The sequence below is a fragment of the Leptinotarsa decemlineata genome, unplaced genomic scaffold, assembly GCF_025532065.1.
Source record: "Leptinotarsa decemlineata unplaced genomic scaffold, Ldec_3_MD MMD2_tig00004307_RagTag_RagTag, whole genome shotgun sequence".
NCBI classification, from domain to species: domain Eukaryota; kingdom Metazoa; phylum Arthropoda; class Insecta; order Coleoptera; family Chrysomelidae; genus Leptinotarsa; species Leptinotarsa decemlineata.
In genome coordinates this window covers 11,281,497-11,297,852 of record NW_027412606.1, presented here as the reverse complement: position 1 = coordinate 11,297,852, position 16,356 = coordinate 11,281,497, and the positions used below count along the sequence as shown (strand labels likewise).

The 16,356-nt window shown below is 35.3% G+C and overlaps 1 protein-coding gene across 10 annotated transcripts in view; it reads right to left on the bottom strand.

Moving 5' to 3' along the window:
- The window catches only part of pan (transcription factor pangolin), a 307,410-nt gene that overhangs the window by 45,653 nt on the left and 245,401 nt on the right, over positions 1-16,356 (bottom strand). For 8 of the 10 annotated variants that reach the window (XM_074178976.1, XM_074178978.1, XM_074178974.1 and 5 more), the window contains one exon: positions 9,422-9,638. In XM_074178976.1, coding sequence (XP_074035077.1) covers positions 9,422-9,638 — 217 coding nt within the window. Of the gene's footprint in view, positions 1-9,421; positions 9,639-9,995; positions 10,353-16,356 lie in introns of those variants that run through there. The other 2 variants (XM_074178972.1, XM_074178969.1) reach the window with 2 other exon arrangements.

Sequence of the window (16,356 nt, the reverse complement as noted above, 5' to 3'; positions counted from 1 at the left end):
TAGATTATTGTCAAGTGCAGTATTTGGTTAGTCATTAAAACCACATGAGTGGCGAGTGGGCACGTGCTGTGTATAATGACAACCCCTATTTATGATTCCCTCGGATCTATTCCGGTGCATGTATGCGTGAATAATATCTATGTGACCCGGAAAAGGGAGAGACAAATCTATATCATTTGGTAGCGACCAGATTTAATATTAATTATCTGGGATTTATTTGAAATTGATACGTTTGTCGCATGCTATTAATGTTAACAATGGATTTGATAGCAGTTTCGGTAGGTATCACATGAGCTCTGGCAGTTATTACTAAATTATAATGTTCAGCGACTCTATTGATGCGATCACTCGAACTTCAACAACAAATTGTTTGAGGTGTGAGAACGATTATTCAAAATATTATATTATTGTGACTACTTTATTTCGTTGAAACACATTGTCGATTATTTCAACAAGGTTGCAACTTTTTTTTCCCTTTTCAGTCATTTTTATATATTTTTAAACTTACAATATTTTTAATTATTAGATTTACCTGACTATTGTAATGACACATAGTAAAATTAATTTAAGACTAGCAGATAAGGCAATAACGTGATAATTTAACACACTTCAGACGCAGGTACCTAGAACATGTATCTATGGTATAAATAAGGATAACTTGGTAAGTATGATTAGTTTGATCTTCCTCTTGAAGATGATCACTTGGTGATCGAAACACGTGTCGTGGTGTTAAAATAACGGTTTGCTGTTGAATAAAAACATTCAAGTAATATTCATTACTACACCAAAGGTTCCGAACAGTGCATCATAAATGTTTTTCAAATCAAATTTGAAAGCAGTTATCCCCAACCAATTGAGCTGAAATTTTGCCTACACATTTAGTTTGGCTGACATAAGTGACGCCTCGTACGTCTAATATGGCGGACCTTCTAAGATGGCGGACTAGTTTTAAGCACCCCCATAATTTCGGTATCAAATATTACGGACAGCTTAAAATGCCGAACTATTGTTGTTGTTAAGGTATTCCCATGATATCAAATCAAATGGTTCGATGAAATGATTACGAAAAAAGAACTCTATAATCAATGATGGACTATTTTTATGTACCCCATAATATTTGTATCAAATGAAGAGGTTCAAGGAGATAAGTTCAAAATTACTCAAAAAAAATTACTGCCATAAAAATTTCAAATAGTTATTACTCGGAAAAGTTTGGTGGTGCTTGAACAAATATGTACGGACCGACAAGGGTCGACTACAAACGATAAAAAATGTTCAAGATAGCTGATGTAAAAGAGCAGTTTGTTGTCTATTTAGATTCAATGCTCAACACCGAATTTAAAAAAAAAAAGAATTCAAGGTGAAATCACATCTTGAATAAAAAAAAATTAGTGTTTCAATCGAAAAAATCCCGAAAAATTGTTTTCAATTCACCCAGTATTACAAGAAATATGGCGAATTATTATTCGGTAATGGAAAGACTACATTTTTTGAACATCTTTAAAATATAACTGACTTTTCAAATGAATTTTGATTGAAAATAGTGACGGTTGAAAAGATCAACTTTTTGACGTTACTTTTGGCTGAACCGCTCGATACATGCGCATTGTTTTTTCCAAAAGTGGGTATTTTTTCTGACGGAAATCATATAAGTATAGAAAGTAAAATATTTCAAATCATTTAAAAGAAAAACTTGACTTCGGTTTTTCATGAAAAGACAGTTTACAATAAAGAATATTCGACAAATCCCAATTCATTAATATCTGAATCTTTTATTCAAACATTTTTTGATAACTCCATTCTGAAATAACTATCACATTCTACGTAAGTAAAATAAATAAATTTAAATAATCTTCGTTTGTGTAATTTAATCGTTCCGGCATGATTTATTATTGATGATTTGCAAATGACAAGTAGTGACATTATCGTATCAATTGATTTTTTTCTAACGTCTCGCCGTCATGGCCAACTGACAGCATTTAGAAAACGTAAAGTTTTCAAAAATTACTGATTTTCGGAATAGTTATTCTTATATATTTATATACTTTCAATGCTTATTACGATTAAATCATAAAAAAGTTACTTTAGACGGTTTATTAAATGTCATTTAAATTTTTTTTTGACCACCCTGTATAAATAATTATCGAACTTTCATATGAAGTCTATTAAATTTGGTGGTATTCTACAAGGAACCCGACCAAAACATAATGAAAAAGGTTTCCCAATATGAACAATTGATAATCATTGTAGGGTCTGTAAACAAGGGTCTGTAAACATTATTTTTGACATAAAAAATTTAATATGTCAAAAACGATTGAGTACAATGTCATATATGACATTGTACTCATTGAATATTTAGATTCTGATGTAGAATCCAAAAAATGTAATAACATATAGGGTGTTCCATTTAAAATAATGGAGTTGACAGCTACTTCCATTGTAACCGGAAGTGCTGCCATTTTGAAAATATTTTGACCGAGTTGCCACCATGGAGTTTAGTACCTATATTGTCAAATTTTCAGATTCTTTCTAATTATAGTTTTCCCACAATCAATCGATGCAGTTCCTGGAGATTCACCCTGTATAGAACAGTAGCTGTTTAGAAATGGCCTTTTCTTCCAGTTTCTATTCGGAAGTTCTCTATATGCATGATCTACATATCTTTGTGAAGAGTTTATTTTGAAATTAATCGCTTTCTTGCTTCCATTGACAGTTCACAAACTAAGTCAAATAATCAGTTTTTAACTGTAAAGTAGGTCTGTCTAAAAATTAGTACGACCTCTCGTCATACGGATGTATAATTATGAAATTCAGATCAATTGTCTACGGCTCACGTGACGAAATGAGTTAGGGCAGTGTGGGATGAATAGCAATTATATTTTTGGTCGCGGGTAACAATGACAAAACTGCTCCAATTATTGAACTGCTCTCTGTTTGCCACGTGCGATGCGGTATACCAGTTCCAATTTGCACTCCTTTTTAATTGGTTTGGATTTGCAAAAAGGTTCATTTGTTGGAAAATGAAATCTACATGATATCGGGAAAGCGAGATTTACGATGGAATAATGTATTGTTGAAATCAGTTTTAGAAATAACTATGACATTATATCACTAAATCATAGTAATAGTTTATGAATGACTATTATAAAAATGCTATGATTATAAATGTCAAAATCATCAATAATCTGCCACTTTTCTACACGACACATCCGCGCCATAAAATAGACAAAATAGGCAGTACATGAAACATACCAGTTACTCTGTTAAAAAAAAATAAGGTGAATTTTCATTTTTCTCAAAAAAATTTCATTTATTTATTAATTTCTTTTTCATCTTCTTCAAAGTACTCACCCTCAGATATAACACACCAGCGTTTTTTCCATTCTTCGAAACAGTTCTGATAAGCACTTTTTGGTATGTCACGTAGCTTTTTCACCGATTCGCTTTTTATCTCATCAATCGTCGCAAAACGCCGTTCTTTCATGGGTCTGTTCAATGTTGGAAACAGGAAAAAGTCGCAGGGCGCCAAATCTGGTGAATACGATGGCTAAGGCATGATTACGGTGTTTTTTTCGGCCAAAAAATTCACGATTTCGTATTGCCCTTCACAGCGGCGCATAACTTCAATATAATATTTCTTATTGTCCGTACGACCATGTGGCAAAAACTCCTGATGCACAACAATACGGTAATTGAAAAAACCAGTGAGCAAAACCTCGACATTTGATCAAATTTGCCGTGCTTTTTTGGTCTTGGCTCTCCAGGGCTTATCCATTGGGACGATTAGACTTTGATTTCAATGTCATATAACCACAAATCCATGATTCGTCACCAGTTATGACCCTTTAAAGCAACTCTGGATCCTTGTTGACGTCTTTAAACAATTCCTGAGAAACGCTCATGCGACGGTTTTTTTTTGATGCGATGGTCAAATTTTGGAACGAACTTTGCTACCACACGCTTCATGTCCAATATTTCTAAAAAAATTGCATGGCATGAACCAACCGTTATGCTGACACCCTCAGCAACTTCGCTAAGAGTGATTTTCCATTACAATTTTCTCAACTTTCTCAACATTTTCATCGGTTGTTGCTGTGCTGGGGCGTCCAGAGCAAGCGTCGTCATTGCATTCTTTTCGGCCTTCTGTGAAAAGCTTGTACCACATTTTTCTGGCTCAGAGTACAATCACCGTATGGCACTGTCAACATTTCAAGTGTTTTTGAGCATTTGATTAAATTTTATACACAACATTCGATACAAATTATTTGATTCTTTTTTTTGATAGCAGAAAGTCACCGACCACGCCTCTCACCAACAAACTAAACATGCTAACAGTTGAAACTGGGACATATGTTTGAGACGAGTAAACCAACATAAAAAAATCGTATAGTTGAATACGATGGCGACCGTTGAATATGACTTCGACTGTCAAGTTGGCGGGAATTTGGTCGTAATGTTGAAGAAAACCAATTGCTAAATTGTAGACTTTTTGAAACCTTATTGTTTCATCTTCGGGACTCTGAAGTATAAGAACAAGACATACATATTAATAAAACTACATTCTAGAATACCACTTTAATATGTTTGTTCGAAACGTCAACAAGGTAGCAATTGGTCTTCTTCAACATTTCGACAGAATTCCCGTGAAATTTGAAAATTCACCTTATGTTTTGAACATCCATAAACAAAATACATCACTTGCTGTAAGATTAAACTAGAGAATGGGATTCTCAGAAATCAAAAAAAAACAATAACTAGTAGGTCAGTTTTTACCAGAAGTGAACAATTTTACTTCTGATAAATTCACTTCTGTAAATAAAATATCTTGATGAATTTCAAGAAGCCAATAGTTTTTCCAAGATACAGTCATTCAACATAATAGAATGTCCAAACACTAATAGTACAAAAGAACTGACAAACATGTGTACCTCACAGATAACAAATAAATCCAAACTCATCATTCAGAAATTCACTAATGGAGTAGTACGCTTTTGCACACAGAATTGTCTTTCACTCTTTTTTAAAAATTTTTATGGTCCAATTTTTTGAAATGTGGAAGTTTATTAAATATCCACATGTGAGGCCTAAGTGCTGTGGGCCAACACTCCCAAGGAGTTGTCCTCCTAAGACAACTCCTTGGGAGGATCCTGTCCTTTCCAGGAAGGTGAACAGGTCTGTGGGAGACATCTTCTTTATATCGGCAGGTGAAGGCCAAGACTCGCCGAACACACACTCTCTTATTGATGATAACTCTGAACATTCACATAGGACATCCCTGACAGTTTCATCTTCCTGTTCACACATCCTGCATAGAGGTGTATCCACTAGCCCCATATTGTGGAGGTGTTTCTTTAGTTGACAGTGGCCAGTCAGAAATCCTACTGTAAGGCGTAGATTTTTCCTGGTCATCGCGGGATATTTCTTCGGCGCCAGCTTCCCAGGGACGCCAAAGATGATCCTGGCAAGACTTCATTCTTTGATTTCATCCTAACTCTTTAGGGATTGAGCATGGGTGTGACGTTTGGCTAGTTCCGCAATTGACGAAGTAATCAGGCCGTAGGTGACGGTGGGTCCTATAATAATTAGTCCCGCCGCTTCCTTGGCTAGAGTCGGCAATGCGATTACCTTTACTCCCGTTGTACCCTTTAATCCACCTCTTATTACCACCAACTTATTAACATGTTGCTTTACATATATCGATAATTTATATACATAAATACAGGAAAATTTCGAAATTTTGTACATTGAAAAAGCGGCTTTAAAGCTGTTTCCATTTATTGTATCAAAAATGAGACGGATACTTCTCTTTTGACATATGAAAGCTCTTCCAGAATTCACACAATCCCCCGTAAAATAACATTATATGCCAAAGAGCCATCTGATTCACCGTATACTTCAGTTTCAGAATTGCATATAATCCCGAGCTCAATTTCCTGCAAACATGATGCTGTTGATCACTCCATGTTAAACACTGATCTAGAAATGACCCTCTTAATTTTGTATTGGTGCTAGTTGATACATAATCAATAGTTATGTTATTGTAAATTTGTCGGAATTAGAAATTGATACATACTATTCAAGTTTAAGATGATATTATTTCTATTACACCAATTTTTAAATGAATATATAATATACCTGCCGGATCTTTATATTGCAACCGTATCTCTTGTCGGGATCGAGAGCCGTCGTATCATGAATTTTTTTCCTGACGTTTCGCTAACACGCATGTTCAGCTTCTTTGAAAGAGGCTCTAGTCTAGAGGACAGCCTGCTTTCAATATCTGAAGAAGCTAGCCATCCATGCTAGAGAAACGTCAGGAAAAATTCCATAACCCGACCTCTTTTTAAACCGACGAAAGATAGGGATATATTAGACTAAGATCGCGAAATCCTTACAACTTCTATAAACTGACAACTCGTATTGAAAAAAAATCCCAAAATGACTGAAAATTACCAATTTGAATCCTATGTTCAAATTTTTTGAACCCTCGAAAGGCATGAAATGAGATTGAGAGTCCGTTCAACTTAATTCTTTGGTTTGAAAAAGTAAGAACAAAATTGGATTGTGTTACAAGTGGCCATACTTTTATATCTCAGGTTTCATTATGAACACTGGAGAAATTGTCTAAAAATAGATTGTGAAGGAAAGAAACAAGTTACTCTACTCAAAACCACATTAGCCCTCTAAGGGCCGAGAATAGATTTACATTCGTAATTGAAGCCGTCGAATTTCGACGACACTCCGTACGAACCATTGAAACAGACAATTAAAATAAAGACAAGTGGTATAAAGAAAAGTCAACAACACGTTAAAAAGGAGAGAGAAACAGTAGCGCGCGAGGACGAGAGAAAATTAGATTCGACTTCAAAGAGGCGGGCTTCGAGTCTTGAATTATGAAAACACCTCGGAGTCCTTTGAGGAGAAGCGCGATATGCAAACGACCAAGGATAATTAGGATAATGGCACCACTTCAATACCTAACATGGACTGCTACCGCTCCAGACCAATTTAACTGTGCTACTTGTATTACTGTTAGCCTTTCCTCTAGCAGACGATTACAATCGTCGAAAAAAACATAATTTTAAACGACTGTAACAAGTCTCTGTCCTCGAATGTCAGATTTTAAAATATAGCATGACAACGAAATTTATGTAGCACTATCGAGTAGAAAAACAATAACTATATGTGTATTAATGTCAGACAGCAACATGTCATGTTGCTGTCCTAGAAAGGATGTTGCAAATTTAAGAACAAAACTGGTATGTTATGTTGCATATAATTATTTCTACAATGAAGTAAAAAACATGTACTGGTATTGCTCTGTCAACCTGCTATTTGTTAGTCCACCATGCTACTTCTCCAATAACTGCTATGGCAAAATAATTGACCGAAGTGGCGATGCTAGTTTGGTTCACAAGTGCTATTTTAACGAAAACCTGACCTTTAACATCGAGATATATGATCAAGGTGTCTGGAATTTGTAAACTTCATGAGGCCGTTGAAAAATAATTGACAAAAGTTTAAACGATGATTAAAATAAGTGGTTTAGTTTTTGCAAATATCTTATAAACTAATGGAGATATCTGAAATATAACCAAATAATCTTAAAGATCACGAATTTTCTCCCAAAAATATCCTACTTCCTGATCAAATACTTTATCACAAAAAATATACAAATATGAATATTCAAGAAAAATGAATGAGTATTATCTACACAAAAGAATAAACATTGATTTATCGGTAAATAATTTTTAAGTAAATGGATTAATTTTTAAGCTAGTATTTAGAAGCCATAGAAATACGCGATCATCAAGAGAACTTGAACAGCGCTTTTCAATGCACAGCATTGAAAAGCGCCAAACCGCGCGGGAAGTACTGGAGATGACTGCCGCAGTTGCAATCGAAACGTTTGGAGACTTCAACTACAGAAGACCACGGCAATTTTCCCATTCACCATATTTTGGCCAATTACTTAATTTTTGCTTGTTGCGAGTTAACATAAGAACCCAGATGAGTTTTAAATTAAAAACCAGTATTTTTTCGAAACTTTCCATGTCTTTTATCACTTTTATTTGTAACTAACGCTACTGCAGTTTCGTCCTATAAGGACATTTTCAAACTTATACATACATGTATTAGACATTAGACTCTTTAATCAACTAGTATTTGTATCCATGATCGCATTGTTTACCAAAAATTTCAAAATTATATCTCCATTGTCAGCTGATAACATAGATAGATAGACAGAGCATTATATTTTTATCAAACTTTAGTAGAGTCATGGAATAGTGGAAACTAATTCGAAACCAATTTACTTCACGTTCTAAGTGTTTGTATCTAAAATCGTCACCGATAACCAACCTCTAATTCAGTTTGAAACGTATTTTTTTGCTTCACTTCACAAAACAAACTTCGATCGATCAAATAATATCACTCAATCAATAGTAAAACAAAAAATTCTCTTGAGAATTGTATACAAGTTGATAATTTCATTGAAAATACAGAAATAATCCATTGAATGAAATGAAGGGTTGATGCAATAAAAATTTACTAATGCTTGTGTTTTACAAAATAATTATATTTATGAAAGGATCAAGTTAAGAGGAGTATCAATCAGTAAATATTCGAAAAATAGGTCCATTACACAAATATAAAATTGAACAAAAAATATTGTAGCGAATAGAGAAACTGCGGCCCTGCTCACGAACTGAAGGGTTATTGAAACTTGGCAAATCTAGCCGTGCCTCTGAATATTGGATGCGCAGTAGATCAGCCGACAGAGTGGGGCGAGAGCTCATTAACATCGAGGAACTCGTGTAGCGAACATCTTGTTAGTTCGGTAAGTGGAGAAATTATTCTTTGCGGTGAACTGCGAGTTATTTGTCGATTTGAAAATACCTCCGAACAGTGAAATGAACAACAAGGTTATCAGTAGACAAAGCACAGAAATGGTGAACAATGTATTGAGATTCATGCAAGCGGAAGCAACGGCAGATGGAATAAGAATTCCTCTTGCGATACCGTTACTGGTACCATCACTAGTGAATATGTGGTTGTCAAACTTTGCAGAATCTATTTGAGCCAAAATTCTTTTATCGATTGTACTTCTTGATCAGAGTCAGACCAAGCTGTTCATGATTACCGTATCAGTATCTTTTGTCGGGATTGAAAGTAGTCATAGTATGAAACCGAAGGTATCAAGTCAACTTATATCATGTTAGACAACGAAAGTCCGAACTAATGAAATGAACAAAAAATAGCTTGCAGCTTTTCTAAATATTATTAAAATTCGTAATTAAATTTGAATTTTTTTCGAGTCGCCAATTCTGAAACATATTTTGTAAGAATAAAAAACTACAGGCTACTGCCCTCCACCACTAAAAAATCGCCGCTTTCACAAAGGCGACACATCAGTGGGTACCTGTGGCGGCGAGCAGCGGCCCGAGGCGTCTCCATTCGGCGGGGCTGAGGGGCTGCGGCTGGGGTGAGCCCCCGTACTCACCCATGGATGCCGCGCCCTTGCTGTCGAGCTGATACGGTGGTATTCCCATGTGCGCGGGTGGGGGCTGGGACAGCGGGTCTCCGTTGTGACAGAAAAATGGCATGTGACCTGTCGGTCCGAGTCCCATCTTTCCGGCCTGAAACAAAAACAGAATATCAAGCTTCAGCCACACTATAAACGCAAGTGTATATAAAAGTACAGATGAAAGTTTTCGGTAACTTGATGCAGGTGAAAAGGGTTTTTTATTTACATCAAGGAGTGTCAAAAATAAAAATGGGTTATAATTTGATCCATCCTATCTGTACTATAGAGAATATCTTAAAGGAGAAAATGATGTTCCCTCGGCATGAAGTACTAATGGAATATTTGACAAGATGCACAGAAATTCACGAAGATACTGACCAGTTACAAATCTACAATTTGACAAACTGCAAATATCAATCGAAACACAAATTTTGCAATGGTATTGGTTTTTAAAAATAGGTTTGTTTACCTACATATCCAGAGGACTGAATTTTGAATACATTTTACATCTCAATGAAATAATGATGTGGTGCTGCAGGTTTTTCCGGGTTTTCCTACAGCTGAAAAAGTAAATGCGCCACTGGAGTCAATGAAGTCGCCCCGGAGCTCCAATTGATTTTTGTTGTTGTTTTATAATTTCATTTGTATTTTGAAAGTGTTATTAAACCGTTCAGTAACTTTATGTTTCCACTAGTTCAAATTTTACACAGAATATTTTGAACAATCCTTTTCTCCTTTGACTATAAGCAGGAATGGCTGATAATTGATTACAAAATATCCCTTCATTTAAAATTCAAAATTTTCACTGCTTTAATTCATTTGAAGTTCAGATGTCATGCGTCAAGCGTTTCCACATTTTCATAGAATTGGATTGGTAATTCAAATTGGATTGTCAATTCAAATTTTCAACACAAGTTCCTCCAACATTCAGATATTGGTACTCAAAGTGATATGGAGACTTTTTCGTTTCTTTATTGACAGCTGAATTATTTTTCGACTTATTTTTTGATAATAAATTATGCTTCATAAAAAACTGTCGAGTAAAATATATCACAAAATATAGTAAAGGCAAAAGTACAAAATAACTTCAATTCTAACACATCGCACACACAAAAGTCTGCTGTAGCCTATATTAGGCACACGAAAATCAATTGATTCAGGACAAATTTTAATTTTATAATTACTTCCTATAGTAAACTATAGTAAAATAGTATAATAATGTAACTTGAACAAACCTATTCCATAAAGTATAATTCAATACAATAAATCATGATTCATTACAATTCTTGTTGGCGGATAAGTATACTGTAATCTGGAAAAAAATGTAGCAAGTAAATTGTTCTCGGTTAACGATGCCCTCTAAGTGTAAAATGGACCGTCTCACGGTTATGAAAAAAAGAGGTGAACATAATACGAGTAATTAAGGCTAAGTAGTTTTAATCTGCAAGTAATTAATTATCCTAATCAGTTTATTTCTTGCTGCTTGGCGGACTTGGTAGTAGTTCAGTTCAGGTAGACAATAATATAGAAGACGTGATGTAGATTTGATAGTAAAATTATTGAGAGTTGTGGAAAAATACTGGTTCAGTTTCAACAATTTCAGAAACTATTGATTTGAACAAAAGTATTTTATCAGGTAGAAGCTAAGAAAAAAAAATGAATAAAAAGACTGTGGCATAACAAAAAAAACCTGATTGAATTGGCTGAAACTTTTTGAAAAGCTGATTAGGCCCAGACCTTGAGAGAAACTCATTGTATTGAAACGATGAGGTCATGAAGGTTAATTAATCATTTAAAAAGTACCTATGATTAGAATTTGTTAAAAATCAAGGTCAGTTATACATGTGCACCTGAGAGGTTCAAACTCTCACGTGCACATGTTGAAATCAACAATTACTGTATGTAGACACTCTGGAAAGATGGATATCTGTGTGAAAGTGATTTTTCGGACTTTTGGCCGTAGTCTGCAGGTTTTTATGCCTGACGTTTCGTCTACTACTGCGCTAAACATTATCGAATGCGATGTGAAAACGGTCGCAGTGCCCGAATTGACGTTCGAGTTGTTTCCGTTGCTTCGAACGCAGAACTACAATGCTAGTATTTGATTCTAGTGGGCGTGGCTTGATTTCTCTTAATTGGATTCTCGTTTGTGTATCTATAAGGATAGGTGGCCAGATTTTATTAATGTTCATTGCCACTTGTTTTCTATTGAAATCATCCCTGTGTTTTTAAATTTCTATTGCCTCTCTATATACTCTTGGAGAGTTATTTTGAGTTTTATTGAGTACTACTGTATCTTCGAATGGGATAATGTGAGTGCCTTCTTTGTTTCGCAAAGTTTGTTGGGGGTTAAAATGGACACCAATATGTCTTGGCACAACCATGTCGCTGGAATTGCAAAGGTTGCTTCTCAAAAGCTTGTAACACTGTTCTGAACCAGAAAACGGTACACACCTCCGCAACTTCTGATGCTTTATAAAGCTCAGATCAGACCTTCTTTGGAGAATTGTATGAAGCTCCGCCCCTAAGCATATCGTGAAGCTGTTTGATTCTATCCAGAAAAGAGCCATCCTTCTGATTGGAGACACGAACATCACTTGCAACCTTGATAGTCTGGAACATCGAAGAAAGGTTGGGGATTTGTCTCTCTTCTATAAATACCTTCAGTTCGCACAGGCACCGCTCTTAGAGCGCTTTACGGATTTTCTTGTAGTGATTGTGTTTTGCCATAAAAAATATGGCAAATTCGTCGGTTTGTCTGTGGCGACAATTTCTTTTGTGTTCAGAGATACGGGTACCTACACTTCTTTTCCTACCTACACTTCTGTAAACCGACCTGCAGCTACAAGGAATACGGTATAACCGGTGTTGCTAAAGGTTCTCTAGGGTCCTTATAGTTGACCTCAGACTTGGTCTGATATTTTTTGTTGGCCTAAATTCACGTCGTGTTCGGGTCGTATGGTCCGCTGGAATTTTCCTTTTCTGTAGGTACCTATTCCCTTCGAAGGCATTTTTCAGGTAACTGAGTTCCTCAGGTGCACAGATACGTCGTGCCCTCTCACCCAACGTTTGTTGTGGCTGGTGGTTACAGGTTAGAGATGGTGATTAGAGTATATTCTAAAGAACATTTCAGTTTTCATAAAATTAGTGCAAAATCCTTTCGAGTTAGTCGTTCAGTCTAAGATGTTTATCATGTTCATGTATACTTGAGATAAAAATCGTGATACCAATTGTAAAAACTATTTATGAATATATTGTTAAGTTTTTTCCCGTGAGTTTACTAATTATTGACTACATTGTATAATAATCAACCTTAACTTTATTTCACTTCTAATACAACAAAACACTTCAACTTAAACTTCAACTATTATTCAAATGTCTATCGCCTTACTAGATCGCTCCGCATACTGCACTGTCACTTCCACTTGACTGTCTCGATGGGCGAGTGGATGGCGCTTATATATGGCAATTGATGGCGCTGGAAAATTCCTCGAAATTTCATCGAAGCCGGTAGCATTATTCTCGAAGCAACGCCACGTCTGGATTAGCAGCGAACATCGAACACTCGCGCGCTCTTAGCTACGTCACAATTGGTTTATGGCTACCAGTGGCGGCCGGCGTTATTTTCTTTAAGGCATGATTCACAACAATAAAATGAATACGAAATAGAAATATTCCACCATACACTTTAAGTAGTAACTTATAAAAGAAAACGTAGTTTTGACTTCGTCTTGTATTAAAACCCATTGAATATGAATATTGAAGAATAAAAAAAGAACTTAGTGGATAGTTGAATAAACAATTATGAGCTGACATACGGTTTCCATCACAATTTTAGTCCGTATTATACTGAATTACTCAATTTTTTTACGAGTTGAAGATTCACATCAAAAACCTTGATAATTTTAGAAATAGAAACCTGGATTTCTTTTCATTTTTGAAGTTATCATTTGAAGGTATTAAAGAAGATCCAAGCTGGAAAAATTAAAAAAATCCATTCATTTTTCCTCATCTGTTTATTATAATTTCCATAAGCCACTGCAAGAGACAGATTAAGGAAAAACTTCAGTCATTTCTGAGAATTTAGTGCATACTATTTTGGAATTATAGTATAGTCGCCACCATCGTCAAGAACCTAACCGCAACTTGTTTTCAAATAACTTTTCACGTTTTTATAATAACTAATGTGCCACTTTATTTTGTATATGGTATTCTGTAAATGTTATTTACTGGAGGTTGAAAAATATATAGGAGGATATATTTTACCTTCACACCTAAGTTTATGAAGATTCTCAGAAAAATCTTCGTCAGGCGGCACGATGATAACGAGAGAGTTTTCCCAAGATTCAGAAGGCCGCGCGCTCACCAGATTCAATCCCTCTAGATTTATTGTGGGGAAGGTCTGCAGACCAAAATTATAGATGTCGTCGCATACTCGAATTGATAGTTCTTCGAGCTGTCTATACAAGAGCAGTTTTGTGCTGCTACGAGATATGTTGGACTTGTGGGGAAAACAAACATGACATATGCTCCACTACTACCATGTAGATTTATTTGTGAATGTCGACTATCTGTATTATTTTCTTACTACAATAAAGTTGTATATCATAATCAAGTTATCCTTGATTCTACAAAATCATGAGATAAAAATAATAAACCGCATATGGCCAAATTCATAATTAAGTGGTGTATCGTTTATTACGAGTAGACTAGAGTTTTATTCAACCACGTTACGTATGAATACATTTATGGCAGGTTTACAGTACATCAAAAAAATATTGGGATGAAAATAAATTGTTAAACACATAAAAAGAATTATAAATAACACGTTGAAATTATTATTCGAAAATAATTAATGGCTGAACAAATAATCATTCGATACTAGAAGATAATATATTATGGGTATTTTATTAAATTTGCTTGGTTTAAATATTCCATTATATTGTAAAAACATTTTTCGAGGAGAAACTTTTTGATGATTGTTTTGAATTTATCAAATTTCAATCTTCTCACTGATTTATCGAAAATATATAAATTTAGGTTCAGAGAATTGTTGTTGCTAACAACTAGTCTGCAGATCTGCAGATCTTGTATTATATTGATATTATATATATTGTATTGTATCGAAGTGTTTCTTGAATTTGTTGATATTTTTATGTATCTCTAACGAAACGATATATATCTATAATGAAGGCACCGGCATACTACCAAGAATAGAGTGTTGATGACAGTGATCTATGTATCCTACATTTGCTCGAATAGCTTTTTTCTGATATCGGAATACCATTATTGCATTACTTGAGTTGCCCCATATGACATATGATAGTATAGAATGAAATGAAGAGAATTAAGAAATTTTTAATACATTTAGAAATGGTTACTGGTTTGAGTTGTCTTAGAACTAATAACTCTCTAAAGAGCTTATACTAAGTACATAATCTATGTGGGTGGACCAGTTCAACCCATCGTCGATGGTTATACAAAAAAAAATATATTTTGCCTGTCCTGATAGAGGGGTTTGAGGAGACAACTAAATTATGTGTTTCACTTTCATTTAACTTGAGTTTATTCTGTGTGAACCTGTTTTTGACTAAGCTTTTGTTCTCGCCAACAGCTCGAATGAAATCGATGTGTGACTTATCCGATTTCACAAGATTGATGTCATCAGCAAATATAATACATTGTGTTGGTGTAATACTCTGACGTAAGTCGTTCATGTACCTACACAATAAATAAAAAAATTCCAAGTACTGAACCCTGTGGTACTCCACGTTATACCGTTTCAATATCAAATTTGACATGTGATCAATCAACAACAATCAACAATTAACTTAATGTGACTTAACCAAAGGTTAAGTCGCATTAAGTCAAGGAAGTGTGTTTGCACTGATCAAGACCCTCCAGTATATCATTCACCATCTTGTAAGCAGCCTGAGTTGTGAATTTATTTTTCGAAAATCCATATTGGCATTCACCAAAATAGAATCTTGTTTCAAAGGTCACCATTTGAAAAGAGAGTGCAGTTGTGTTATCGATGCTGGTGATTACTAATAGCAGCTTCAACTCTGAAGCTCTATTCTTGTTACAGATAATTTGATCTTCTTTACAATTATTTCCTTGTCATCTTACTCTCATTTCAAAAACATGGAGGTACTGTCTGTGAGACATTGTATGACATCCTGTATAATTTAATTATGTCGTAGTTAAGAAGAAAGTTATAGTCGAAGAATAATTCTGTTATAACTATCAGCTCAAAAAAAACATCTTCGATGATGAATTTTTTCAAAAATATTTAGATTCATTTTTTCACACAACCCAAAATGCATAAGTACGTCTATCACCGATAGAGCGTGCATATTCTTATTCCCGAAGTGGTTCGGCTGCTACCAGATACACATTACCACGTAAACTTGCATCCAAACACGCAAGCTCACTCGTTTCTTCGGCGTATATATGCATGAGCACTAATCGAAACAGCAGGCAACAAACAAAATCGATGGGACTTTTCGAATCTCGATTGTACTGCAAACCATAACATGGGGAAGATATGCAGCATAGGCATACGAGACCGAAAATATAAGGTAAGAGAATTCCGACGATGAAGGCAACTCCCTCGACACGCATGTGCCAAAAGAGGCTGGACCAATGGCTCCGGTCGATGCGTCTCTGGCTACGGGAGTGTTCCGGATTCCCTCGAATCCGGGGTCCGCCCATGTTCAGATGAAGTTATTATGTAGTCGTTTGATCCCCCGATGCAATCGAGAACACTTTACGAATTTTCTTAACAGGTTGAGCTTTTCGACGGGCCCTGTTTACGCCAGGAAACGCCA